Source organism: Grammomys surdaster, unplaced genomic scaffold (assembly GCF_004785775.1).
Source record: "Grammomys surdaster isolate TR1022 unplaced genomic scaffold, NIH_TR_1.0 340, whole genome shotgun sequence".
Lineage (NCBI taxonomy): Eukaryota > Metazoa > Chordata > Mammalia > Rodentia > Muridae > Grammomys > Grammomys surdaster.
Window position 1 is genome coordinate 244,573 of NW_021604759.1, and position 13,870 is coordinate 258,442.

The 13,870-nt window shown below is 48.1% G+C and overlaps 2 protein-coding genes across 2 annotated transcripts; both read right to left on the minus strand.

The window, feature by feature from the left end:
* Positions 1-2,572: 2,572 nt before the first annotated feature.
* Positions 2,573-7,107, minus strand: LOC114630492. The gene is made up of 4 exons (XM_028778730.1): positions 7,041-7,107; positions 6,402-6,492; positions 3,308-3,484; positions 2,573-2,829 (listed from the first exon to the last, which is right to left on the minus strand). Exons 2-4 carry the CDS (start codon positions 6,466-6,468, stop codon positions 2,636-2,638), a joined length of 438 nt encoding a protein of 145 aa, XP_028634563.1. The 5' UTR covers positions 6,469-6,492; positions 7,041-7,107; the 3' UTR covers positions 2,573-2,635.
* Positions 7,108-9,053: 1,946 nt separating this feature from the next.
* LOC114630518 (olfactory receptor 2T1-like) lies at positions 9,054-10,103 on the minus strand. Its single transcript, XM_028778752.1, has one exon. It carries the CDS (start codon positions 10,077-10,079, stop codon positions 9,132-9,134), a length of 948 nt encoding a protein of 315 aa, XP_028634585.1. The 5' UTR covers positions 10,080-10,103; the 3' UTR covers positions 9,054-9,131.
* Between the last annotated feature and the right edge of the window lie 3,767 nt (positions 10,104-13,870).

Sequence of the window (13,870 nt, forward strand, 5' to 3'; positions counted from 1 at the left end):
TCTGTTGCTTGAGGTCGATGTGGATGACGCCTCAGGGATCCCCGAAGCCCTGGATATCTGTAGTGGAGACAAGCCAGCTGAAGTCTTCAGGGGTGATAGCTAATAAGGTGCTCCCAATTCCTATTGTTCCTCTAACAGGGGGAGTTATAGCTGCTGCTGAGCCTCTTGGCCCTGGCTGACTCTGAAGCCTGAAACACAGCCTAGTGGGCACTGAAGACAGGACTGAGATTGGCAGATGGTGCTGAGACTCAGGGGCTCCTCAAGTGGAGAGCTTGGGAAGCGAAAGAGAGCCAAGCATGGGGGCACAGTCCTGCATAATCTGGGAGTTGAACCTGGGAAAGAACCTGGGGTTGTAGCTTAGTCCTCTGCAGTGACTCAGCTCTGCTGCAATTCAGATCTGCTGCCATACACTCGGCGCTGGAGACTTCAGTACCAAGTAGCTTGCTGCTATGGGTACGGATGCAGTGTCTGGGAGGTCCTAGGCTTGGTGGGTTCTTACAGAAATGACTGCTGGCTACCCAGTGGCAAAAGATGATGTGCTTTCTGGTGGAAGCCACCTAAGGACCTTAGTGTTTCGTTACAGGTGGCCTATACTGACCGTGATGGTGTGCTGCATCTGGCTCTCTTGCGAGTGGAGGCATGGGGGTTGATGACAACTTGTCTAATCTGATCTAACGGGGGATACAGTCTGTAGGTATACTCTATTTTCTCCACTGAATTACTGCAGATTCTGTAGTGGGTCTTTGGAGTCATTCTGGTTTGTAGCTAATTATGGTTGTGCTGTCGTGGGTAGATGAAAGCTGGTGGTGTTTCCTACTCTGCTATCCTGATGTCGATTTGTGATTTGACTTTGAATTAGAAGTGTTACCGACTTCAAAGCTGATTGATCCAGAGACCACCACTGACTTCTGTGTTCACTAGGTATCGCTAGCTCACTAGGTAAGCAACAGTGTTAGGCCTATTACTATATTGGAGAGGTAGCCTAATTTTAAAAGCACTTGCTGCTCTTGCTGACAACCTGAATTTGGCCTATAATCACCTCCAGCTGCAGGGATCCAACACCCTCTTGTGGTCTTCTAGGACACGGCAGTCACACCACATATAACTTTTTAAGAAAAACGTATAAAGTTATTATTATTGATTGATTTGTCTTATGGAAAGGTTCACATTTGATATAAATTCTATTTATTTAGCAAGATCATGTGAGACTTAAAAAAAAAAAACCCAAAGCAGCTGACAAGAAGACTCACATAGGTTGGAGCTGTGTGTGATTAAAACAAGCAGACTTCGAAAAAAGAGATGGTGGTCGCGGCAAAGCTTGCTTCAGAGCAACCCATCCCGAGTTTCTGGTACTCAGCCTGGGATGAGTTGTCCAGCATCAGGTTCCCTGGCTATCCTAATGATCAGAAGAGGAGACCTGAAGAGACCCCATTATCCAGAGACATTTCTGTCACTCTTCCAGTGAATGAAGAGCGGCTGACTGTTCTCCACTGCACATCAGTACCATGCTCAGTAAGGGAGTCCACCATGACCAGCGGGGGGCAGCATCTCCATGGTGTGTTAAGCACCAAGCATGTGTGTCTGCTCTCCTTTTCTTTGCCCAGCCCCTGGTAGGAACCCCAGACACGGTGTTGTAGTCTCTTCCCATCTTCATCTCTGTGTCCCAACCGTTCCCACCTGACATAGCATGGACCTCACGTTTACCCACTAGCTTAGCTTAGCTTAGCCTTTCCCTAGTCATAGCCACAATCTTCATGTCTACTGTGTGTCTAAGCCGGATCCAGGGCTAGTGGGCACAGACCTGTTCATCATAATTCTCACACTGATTTCTAATCATGGTTGTGATTGCATCTAATCTGTTCTGAATGCTCAGAAACCTTAAAGACCTGGCTTTGGCCCCTGCTGTGGCTGTTTCCTCTAGAGTAGCGGTTCTCGACCCGTGGGTTGTGACTATCAGAAAACAACATATTTCTCAACGTCTTAGGAACCTCCAGCCATAAATTTATTTTCGTTGCTACTTCATAACTAATTTTGCTACTGAGCGATGTGTCAGTTCCTAAGGCCATCAAAATCTGTGTTTTCTGATGGTCACTCCCCACCGCTACTCTAAAGCATTTTCCTAGGAAGGGAGGAAGGAGGCTCATTAGACTCAGGAAACTCCCCAAGTTACAAGATCCACAAGGCCCCTCCAGGTTCTGCAGCTTCTGGGGAGGGAGAGACTGGCAGGACCATCAGCCAGTTGTGCAGGGAGCTCTTGGGATGGAGCTTTTCTGAGCTGTTACCCAGGCTGGAGGTTGTCTTGCGGGAGATGGTAACAGCACGGCTGACACCCCACACTCCATAGACAATGCCCCAAACTCACTGATTTACTAAACTGGGCGTGGGAAGACTCATTCCTTTGGTTTGCCATCAGTGACCCATTTTCAGTGAACAGATGCTTGCTCATTCATCCCTCCCCAGGAGTCACATAGAGGTTCTTTTCCATTCCCTGTGTGGCTGGGCATACACTAACGTCTGTGGAACCCGCAAGTAGATAACTGAATGTACGTGTATTGAAATTGACAATCAATGTGATAAACAAACAAAAACTGCAACTTTAATTCTTCGGTGGTGGTGGCTGAGCCTCTGCCGCTGCTCAGTGAAGCAGTTTCTCCAGGAAGAGAACAAAGAAGATGGGGTTCGGGGGTTTGACTCTGGCGCCGCTTCTGATGGCTGATTTACAGATTTCACTTTTGTTACTGATGGTAAAACCCATAAAACCCGTCACTGTGTCTTTGCATTGGTCTAAGGTTACGCATTTCATCAGCTGAATGCCGATGTTCTTGACACCTGCGGGAAGAAACACATGCGACACTTCCCTCCCTGGCCTTAGGTCCCACTCTGACCCACACAAGACTGGTCCATAGACCAAGGCAGACCAGCTGCCTTCTCACAGGACTCAGACACACTGCTCTCTAGGCCTAAGACAGGCGGTGGGTTGGGATGATTTTCTCCTCGCATAAGGCCTTCCAATCCCTGAATTTCCCCCAAGCCGTGTCAATCAAGTACTGGTATGTCTTCTATACATCTGTGGATGGAACCCTTGGTACCCTGCAGTGACCCGCTAACACTGGGTGGGGTACTGCAGCGCTTTGATTGACACCTGCGCTGTGCTGGGAGCTGTGCAGACTTGTGCTGCAGCCAGACACGTATTTTAAGATCATGAAGATATTACCTCTCACTCCTGGCTTGACTTGCCTATTACAACACCAACAGCCACTGGAGTGAGCATTCATGACTATGCTTTCGGGTCCATTCTCTCAGGCACCTGTGTTTACGACGCCGGAGAACTCCACACACTTTATCTTGTTCGTGGGGCACCACTTGAGCTCTGGACTGCACTCCCTCTCCTTCAGGGTGAAGCATGTGGGACACTTGAGACCACTGGAGCTGAATTCATCCACGTCCTTCTCCTCTAGCTCACTCACTGTGATTTCCCAGGAGTCTGTTGGTGGGTAGGGGGCACAAGACAAGACAGAAAACTGGCTGGCCATTGGTCACAGGTGAGATAAATGCATATGCCCAAAGAGCCACAGCTTCTTGGAGTGGTCCTTCCCACTCGGCCTCCCCTCCACTCCGCCCTCGCCATCCACAAGTGATGCTTTCTGATTCCTCTCAGGCATACTAGAGTCACTGCGTGATCCCCGGCCTTCGAGGAGCATGCTCTGTGATGGGGAAGACACTGAAATGATCATAAATGCTACAGAGAGAAACGAATGTGTCAGAGAGTTCAGGGCGGGGGCTTCAGTGCACAGGGTTGAGGGAAGCCCTCAATGAAAGGTGATGTTGTGAGTGGAGTCCCAGGGGAGGTTTAATTCCAAACACTTGCAGGAAGGATTTGGCCTTGGCAGCACAGGGTGCCCTCAGAATGGGCAAGTGACAAGGCAGAGCCTGTCCTTCCTGCATCCTCTGCCTCTGGGGAGCCATATTATCTTCTCAGTCTTAAGGCAGCACGGTGGCCTTGGGTTATGACAGGGCTTGGCCACTCTAGAGAGAGAGGTTCTTGGCAGAGGAGAGAGTGACAGGAGATAGGAATGGAGAAGCTGAGAAAGTGAAGGAAGGGTTAAATGAGAGGGAGAGCCAGGGGTGTCTGCAGAAGTGCTCTCCGTCACCTTCCTCAGGAGCGCTGCCTCTCCATGGCTCTGTGGCCCCATGAACTGAGGTAAGAAAACCATGAGGGTGTGCCCACTGAAGCTCCACAGTCTCCTGACCTAGCTCGGGTACCAAGAGTTCTGGGATTTCATGTTTAGAAAGAATGAGGGCTGTGTATACAGCTCGTGGAGGAATGGGCCGGTTGGCCTTGAGGACTGGGCCATGGCGATGCTCTCCACGGTGAAGAAGAAGGTCACTCAGGGAGAAGACATGGGCTGGGTGGCAGATAGGAATACCTCAGAGCTTTGTTTCCCTGGCAAGGAACTATGGTAAGTGTGAAAGTCCCAGGGCCTTTGTTTTTTCTGAAGGATAGTGTGTGTGTGTGTGTGTGTTTGTATATGTGTATGGCAAAATATTTTAATAATTCTGCTTAATGTGTACTTTCAAATTACTGTCCCACATTGCCCTGGCCCAGCTAAGTCAATACTTCTCCACTTTGGGCAGAAGCAGGAGCTGATGTAGCGGGGCCCTTAGATGCCCAAATGGTCCAGGCACTGAAATTCTCAGACACTCAGGGTGAACTTAGCCTTGTCTCCCTCTAGAGTGTGAATGGAGCCCAGTCCGAAGCAATTAAAATAAAAATGAGAGACAAAGAGAAGAAGAGAAATAGAGAGAAATAATTTATAAAAATACAAAAAGCTTAATATTCAAAGCAATAAGAATCTGAGAAAATCATCGCAAAAAGAATGCCAGTCATTAACAGTAGAGAGACTTCCCAGAACTCTGAAAATATGGAGATGCCTCTTCCTTCTTTCTCCTGTGAATTCTCATTCCCACTCTACTACATCTAATGTGACTATTTTGCTTAAATTCAAAATCAAATATAATTAAAATGTGTGTCCTGGGAGTGCTGCAGGCCTGCACAGCTAGAACCTGTGTGCATACCAATCCCCGTGGAATGCACAGACGAACAGAAGTTGACAGTGAATGAGAGCAGGCAGCAGCATTTAACTCTGCTGGGTTCATTGGGACCACTTGTTAAGAGAGGAAGGTCATCTGAGGCAAGGAGTTCAAGGGCAGGCTGAGTAACACAGACTCTGTCTAAAAACAAACAAGAGAGCAGACAGACAGACAAACAAAGAAAGCCCAAATGACAAATGCCAACAAGACATTAGCATTACTTTGGAGGGGGAGGATTTGATGATGTAGAATCAGTTTACTATAGGTACTGTGGTGGTTGGAATATACTTGGCCCATAGGGAGTGGTATTTTTAAGAGGTGTGGCCTTGCTGGAGGAAGTCTGTCAATGTTGGGGGTGGGCTTTGGAGGTCTAACCTATGCTTAGGCTCTACACATTGTGGAAGAGGGCTTTCTCCTAACTGCCCGAGGATGCCAGTCTTCTCCTGGCTGACCTTTGATTGGGATGTAGAACTCTCAGCTTCTCCAGAATCATGACAGCCTGCATGCTACTATGCTTCATGTCATAATGATGATGGATTGAACCTCTGAAACTGTAAGCCAGCCCCGATGAAATGTTTTCATTTATAAGAGTTGTTTTGGTCATGGTGTCTCTTCACAGCATTGGAAACCCTAACAAGACAAGTGCCACTGTAGAGTCCAGCAGTACCTATGCACTTTCTGCTCTGTAACCATGCTCACGATAGCTTTTATTGTAGCTATCTGTGAGGCTAAGTGATTGGAGGCTGAGCAGGAGGACACAGTGGGCATGCTTTTGATGGGGGTGGCAGGACACAGCACACTTGATGTACAATTCTGCCCTGGAAGCAGATAAGAAACTAGTGTAGGTTTTTCAGTGAGTGGCTATCCCTGGAAAAACCCATAGAAAGGTATAGTACTGCTGTCATCAGAAGCTGACCTGGGGGGTAGAGAAGATTTTTAGTCATGGACATCTATTATTTATTTTAAAAGCTATAAGCACAAATAATTAAAATAGGAGAAAGGGGGAATAAGGGTTATAGAATTTTACTTTTGGTGGGAAAGGTGCCTATTTTGGCTGGAGAGATGGCTCAGTGGTTAAGTGCACCCACTATTCTTCTGGAAGACCTTGGCTTGATGCCCAGTACCCACATGGCATCTCACAACCATTGGTAACTCCAGTTCCATGGGGGCCTTAAGCCCTCTTCTGCATGTGATACGTAGATATACATGCAGGCAGAATACCTATACACGTTTTTAAGACGGTCTAACATAGCAGATATTCAAGAAAACATCTCTGTAAATCACAAAGGATGGCTCTGTTCTACCCTCACCTGTTGAGAAGGGCATGAAGGCGAGGCTACAGGCCAAAAGAAGCCTGCTCAGGGTGGCAGAGTGCATAGTCCAGGCTGTTAGGTCCCGTCTCTGTGGAGAGAGTATGGTCAGGTGGAGTTCACACAAAGCAATAAGGCCAGGTCACGCCGACTTCGACTTCCTCCCTCCCCGACGTGGGCAGCATTGCCTCCCAGTCCGAAGCTCCCCACAACTGGAATCAGGGCTCTAAGTATCCTAAACCAGATATAGAGAGCAAGCACATGGGCTGGCTGAGTGGGTCATGCTGACAGCCTGGCTCTGGGGGCATCTGGGGGGACTAAGAAACCACCTAGACTTGTACGACCTGAAGGGAACTCTGGCCCATTTCTCTCTCTCTCTCTCTCTCTCTCTCTCTCTCTCTCTCTCTCTCTCTCTCTCTCTCTCTCTCTCTGTCTCTCTCTCTCTGACTCTCACTCACACTCCCGCGCTCTCCCCAGCGCCCCTCCTCTTCCCCCTCTCCCCCCTTCTCCCCCCCCCCCCCCCAGGCTAAACTGAAATGGGTGGGTGAGGGCAGTTTAAGAGGTTTATCTAGATGAACATCATGCCCTCTGGATGAACTGGGAAGTTTGGGTGGTGAGGGTAAAACCAAGAACAAGTACCGGGTGCTGGAGTTCAAGGCGCTGCTCTTCCTAAAGTAGGCCAAGCTGCATTGCGCATGCGTGTAGTGCGGGGCTCCAGGTTGTCATCTTGTTATCATTGGTCTGCATCTTACACTATTCCCGCCTTCTCGGAGTCTTGGCCAATGAGATTTCACTGCTTCTAGCTCCAAATGACTAGAGCTATCTTGGCAGGGAATTACTGCCGGTCTGAGAAACGTGAGGCCCCGTGAATTGAGGCTTCTGTTTTCCCCACCCCTCACTACCCAGTTAAAGATGTCTTCTTGTGGCTGGCTGCCTTCACTACTGTCTAGAAGACCCTCTGATGAGAAGTACCCGGGTACTTTTAACTGACACTCATTCCTCACCCGCAACGCCCTCCAGTGAGCAAGGGAACTCTTCACTTAAGGGCATTTTCTATCGTCACCCTGTCTGTCACTATCGTTTTATGGAAGTGTGTGTGTGTGTTTGTGTGTGTGTTTTGTGTGGGCAATTGACTGCCAGACCCTAGCACTGTGCCTTGGCTGTGAGCATGTTGTTAGTGACAGATCCTAAAAGTACCAGAATTCCTCTGCTCACCCACCAACCCTATTGTTGAATTCTTGCTTTGCCATCAGTTGCAGAAACCCCGTGTAGTTTCTTGAAGCAACCATCAACGGATGAGTGGATAAAGAAAAGGTGTCATATATACACAATGGGACATTCTTTACTAAACAAACAAACAAACAAAAAACAAAAAAAGGGAGGAGGTCTTGTGCTCTGCTATGACATGTGGTAGTAATTAAACTATCAGAAACTTTAGAAGGCCCAAGGGTTGATCAATCACAGTGGGGAAGCAGCCTCCACCTGTGGTGAGAGGTCTCTAAACTGGAAGCAGTGGAGAGGAGGGTGGGGAGGACGTTGGAAGAGTATGGGGTATCAGATGAGACCAAGTGGCCAGACTTCACAGAGCTTTGTGGAAGGATGAAATATTCTGTGGGTGTGTGGAGTTAGAGCGGGTGTGTGCTGAGAGAAAGGGTTGGAAGTCTGGCTGACCTGTATGTCTATATAGCTAACTTTGGAGCCAAGTGATGACTGAAGTCATGGTCTTAAATCATGTGTGTGCATGTGTGTGTGTATATGTGCATGTGTGTATGTGTGTGTGAAGAGAAAGGGCTAGCCTCAGGCTTTAAAGACCTTTATCATTTTATAGGAAAGACTTCCTATCATTTGATAGGAAAGGGGAAGAGGTAGGAACATGGAGTCTTTGCCAAGGCAGGAACAAATTCCAAGAAGCTAGCAACAGGACCAGCAGTCCTGAGATCACGTAAGGAAATGTTCTTTGCAGTTTTTATTTATCCAGGATTTGTTATTGATCACATGTTCTAGGTTTCCTCCTAGAAGCTAACAGTGTGACATTAAAGAAGTAAATCATCTGCCGTCTGGGTCTGTACACTCTTAACGGGGGAAAAAAGAAACCTCAAGTCCACAGATAGGATGAGGGGAAAATGGTGGGCGCAGGGGGTGGGGCGGGTCAGAGAGCCCTCGTGGACTGGGTGTTGCAGATGTCTCTGGTGCGTTGAGCCATTTCTAAGCAAGAGAATGAGATGCTATCTGAAAATGTCAGGCGAAGTTCCTGCCTGGAGGACTCTGCTGAGGACATGCAGGCAGGACAGCATGCTTAAGGACAGGGTGCTGACAGGGAAGTTTGATGAAGTAGCCAGGCATGAAGGAGTTTATGGGTCCTCGGCTTCTAGTGGGGCTGGTGGGAAAGCTCTCACCCTCAGTGAGACCCTCAGTGATACAGAGGACATGGGTTACTGCTATGGTCCACAAAGAAGGCTGGGGTGTGCTGAGGTGGAGGGGAGCCAGTGTAGACAATTCTCTGAAGAAAGAAAGCAGTAGCTGGGGGTTGGTGTGGGGACGGGAAGAAGTGATGTCTTCTCCTTTCACTTCTCTGCACATGAATTTGGGAGTTGACTTCTTGGTCTGTAGGGGAGTCCCAGAATAGGATCCTGAAGTTACTGAAGTAGAGATCCTTTTCCTTGCCTTAGCATTCAATGCATATGATGCTGTGGAGGTCTGAGGTACTGTCTCTCAGTCCTCTCTCCGGTCTCAGGCATTCCTACCAACTCCACACCTCCCCATTGCTTTCTTCATCGCCCCTGTAACTTCCTTGTTCCTGAGGCTGTAGATGACAGGGTTAAGCATGGGCGTGAGAACAGTGTAAAAGACGGATACTGCATCATCTTGGCCTGGTGAGTGATAGGAAGCTGGTAACATGTAGGTGTAGACAAGGGGCCCATAGAAGAGGTTAACCACTGTCAGGTGGGAGGAGCATGTGGCCAGGGCCTTCTTACGTCCCTCCACAGAGTGCATCCGGAGCACAGCAGCCAGGATAAGGGCATAGGAGGCGGTAATGAAGGTAATGGGCACCAGGAGGACCACCACACCCGTCACAAATAGTACCTGTTCATAGGCTTCCGTGTCTGCACAGGCCAGCACCAGCAGCGAGGGCACCTCACAGAAGAAGTGGGAGATCTTCCGAGATCCACAGTAAGGGAACTGAAGGGTCAGAGAAGTCTGAATGGAGGCGTTGAGGGATCCTCCCAACCAGGAGGCCACGACCATGAGCAGGCACACTCTGCGGCTCATGAGCACTGGGTAGCGCAGAGGGTTGCAGATAGCCACATAACGGTCATAAGCCATGAGGGCCAGCAGGAGGCACTCTGCAGCCCCCAGGAACATGAAGAAAAACATCTGTGCCCCACAGCCTCCGAAAGAGATGCTTGTCCAACCAAAGAGAAAGCCTACTATCATCTTGGGGACAGTGACTGATGTAAAGAAGATGTCCAGAAAGGACAACTGGCTGAGGAGGAAGTACATGGGGGTGTGGAGTCGGGTGTCCATCCAAATCAAAAGGACCATGGCCGTGTTGCCCGCCATGGCAAGGATGTAGACCAACATCACCATGCTGAACAGGAACAGGTGTGTCTGGCTGTTGTTAAAAAGGCTTGTCAGCACAAAGCCAGTGGTGGAGTAGTTCCAGTGCTCACTGCCCATCTGCTGAGCTGCACTGTGGGGAGAAAGAACTAGTTCACCAGTGGCGGAGACAGGGAGAAGGATTGAGGTAAGAAGAGAGTCTAAGGGGTGACCCAGAGAGCCGGGGAGTATATATACTTTGTCATTACTGTACTTGCCGATGTTTGTAGGGTCATTATTTCATAGGAAAACCGCTACTGAGATCATAGCCTGTAGTGAAAGCAGTGTTCAGAGGGAAACACGCTACTTCAAATGTGTGCTGTGCAAGAAGGAAGACCAAAGACTAGCAGCTCATCTTCCCATTCCACAGGGAAAATGAGGATGCTAGGGAAAAACCCCAGCACATAGCAACATGCCCCGCCAACCCCATTACTGAAATATACACCATTATTGATATTTTTACAAGCTTATACCTGACCGGCTAGATCCACACCCGTGTGAATTATATGGTCAGTGTTCTTGCTGATGTGAGGGTTTGTGTGATTCATTTTTCTTACAAGTGAGAGCTGTGAGTGTAGCCGAGAAGGGGCATTTTGTCATCTGCCAAAGCTGCCTGCCCAGCTCCATCTTTCCCTTGTGGTCCTGGCCACCAGGAGACTCACATTTGGGTTTTTGTCCTCCAGGTGCAGTTATTGCTTTATATGAGTTTTGACAACATGTGTTCATCTTCATACCATTGCTTTCTCATCTTCAACAATTTCATAAACGAGTCTTATCTTGGCAGTCAGAACCCCTGTCGCATCTCGATACCTACCAGGACCTGAAACTATAGACACACTGGCCCCTTATAAGGATGAAAACCAGCTATGGTAGCTTCTCCTGGGAGTACCAGAGACTCCAGCTCTTCCATGCTCAGACTGCAGTCATTCAGGTGAGCGCCAGTCTCAAAGAACAGCTCAGGGAAGCTACCATGGGGAACAGGCCACCCAAAGGCAGTGTTTGGAGGCTGGAGAGGGGGCAAGGTGAGACCAATCTCTGATACAGTGAGGATGAGGCTATGGGTAAGCTCTCTTCAGGCAGAGCCCTCTTTTTACCTCAGCATGTTGGAACAATGTTTCCAGCATCCAGTATCCCACAGGGAATGCCTTAAATCCTATCCTGCTCAAGTCTGATAGCAAATGGCTTAAGTGGAGGGACTGAAGAAATGTAAAAGGAGCAACGTAGAGTTCCATGAAGGAGCTGTGGATGCAAGAGAACCTGCTATTGGCAGATGGGTCTCTGGGACATAGCAGGGAGGGAGGCAAATGTGACGGATGATAGCCTACATCCCCCACTCCTGTGAGAATTGCTAACAGGGTTGAGCAGTCTGAGTGATTGTTTCTTGCCCACAGATCTAGTCTCGAGGAATGCTTGCTTGCTGGTTTTTAAATTTAATTAAAAAGTTTATTTTTTTGAGACAGGTTTTGATGCATTCAGACGGCCTCAAATTCATTATGTGGCCAAGGACAACTTTGAACTTTTCTGATTCTCCTACCTCCACATCTCAGGTGACAGTATAGGCATGCACCTTGGCACCTGGCTTTATAAGGTGCAAGGGATGGAACCCAGGCTTGTTGCATGATAGGTAAGCACTCTACCCACGGAACTATAGCACCATCCTTGTCTCAGACTGCTTTGATGGTTGATCTGGGTTGAGATCCACTAACTAGACCCCAGACTGAATCTCAGCATCTCACTGCTGACTGTGACCTAGGAGGTCCCACAGTAAGACAGTCAGGAGCAGGGACAGGAAACAGCACTGCCAAGGGGACCTGCCTATGGTTTCAACCTCACCATTCCCAGGCTGTCCATGCTGGGAACACAAGATCTCAGATACAATTTAAAGAATTTGAGAGCTTGACTGTCTAAGGGTCCCAGGGTCAACTCTGAAACCTGTCTCAGGAGTAGAGCACAGACAAGCACTGTTAAAACCAACTATTGCAGACAGCACTAAGGTAAGTGAATGAAAGCTGTCAGGGCTAATTAGATTCTACAGCCCATTATTTTCTAGTGTCAGGGGTTGCAGTCTGGGACACCCATCTTCTTACCTTAGATGATCCTAGGATGAGAGTCTGGGTCACTAGAAATGATGCCTGTATCCAGAGCCAGCTCGAACCATTTGAACCATGACTACACCACTGCTTACCCATCTTGCTCATTCATGTGTACAGAAAAACCAAAAACAACCAAGCACAACTCAGGAAAAGTCAATGAGGCTGTAGCACAGTTGATGGAGTGCCTCATATTCTCAAGCCCTGGATTTGATCTTTAGTGCTACACAAACCAGACATAGTGGTACATACCTCTAATCTCAGCAACTGAGAGGAGGAGACAGGAGGATCAGAAGTTCAAGGTCGTCTTTGCCTACATCGTGAATTTGAGGCCAGCCTGGGATGCATGAGAACTTGTCTCAAACCAAAAATGACAACAAACCAGGAAGAGTTTGTCTACAATTTCTGCTGCATCCCTCTGACTCCTGATCAACCATGATACTTTCCAATATGACCCTGTGTAGCATGGTATGCTCCCTCCTGCTGGGAATTGTGAATATTAAACTATCTTGTCAATGGTCTCCTGTTCTGCTGACCTTGTACTAAAATAAAAATGAAGCTTCAGGTTGTGTTCAATGCTTTTCCATAGAGAATGAGAAATTTTGGCACTTTGTAAGTACAACTTGCTTTATGTCTCAAACATCTCAGATTTTATATTTGGAAAGAACCTCACTATTGGAAAGCAATATGAAACACGGTCAACAAACTTGGCCTTTTACCTGCAGCTGGAATCTTCATGGCTATTCTGCCATGGCCTTTCTCAGGCTCAGGACCACTGGAATTCATGGCTGTGTAATCTTTTGCAGTCAGCAATGCCCGGTGTTGTACACTTAGCGCCATACCTCACTGTACCCTCTAGATGCCAGTGGCAAGCTGACCTAGTCACGAGAGCCTCAAGTCTCTCAAGACACCATGGAGTGCCTCCGGCATGTGTAGTTACCTCCCACCTCCGGGGAATCTCTTCAGGAAAGCATGTCCCTTCCCTCCTCTCCACTGAGACAAATTAAAAAGCCTAGGAGTTCACGCAGTGCAATATTTTTATTCTGAACTGGCTGAATGTCCTTTTCAGATTTTATCCCATTTAAAGTGTTGTGCTTAAGTATGTTGACAAGTTGCTAGTTCCATGACCATGCCCCACCAATTCTTAGCTATGTACCATGTGCAGGATACTCAGCTAGCCCCAGGTCCCTCATCTCAAAGAATGAGAGCGTTAAGTGGTGGATGCCTGGGAGCGTCTGTAGGAGACCTGACCACTGAGCATGAGCTGCTGCTGGCTGCAATGCTGCTGCCATCGCGTAGCTTACAAATCCTTCTGTGTAAGGTGGGATGCCTGTGCACATGACCCAGGGGTATTGTGAGTGTAGAATAAAACTAGGAGGGTGTGCCTTTTCCAGAGCAGGCATGGAAAGGACTCATTTCACACAAGCAACTTAATTTCACATCATAACCCATAGAATTTGGGTCAATGTTGGGGGGACTATAGGAAGGTGTGTACATAGGAAAACATGTTTGCTTGTAGAGGCTCCACAATCTCTGTTTCTAGCCCCATGTCACAGTCATGTGAGGTCAACATCCCGTTTGGGAGCACAAGGCACTCCTGTTTAATAGAGCAGTGTTTCTCTCCCTTGTTCCAACACAGGTTTTCTTCCCTTGGTGGGATTTTAGAGTTGATACACACCTGTATACTTCAATGTCTGTAACAGGTGCCTGCCTATGTGCACATTACATGCTTAGCTATATGAGTCTCTCTCTCTCTCTCTCTCTCTCTCTCTCTCTCTCTCT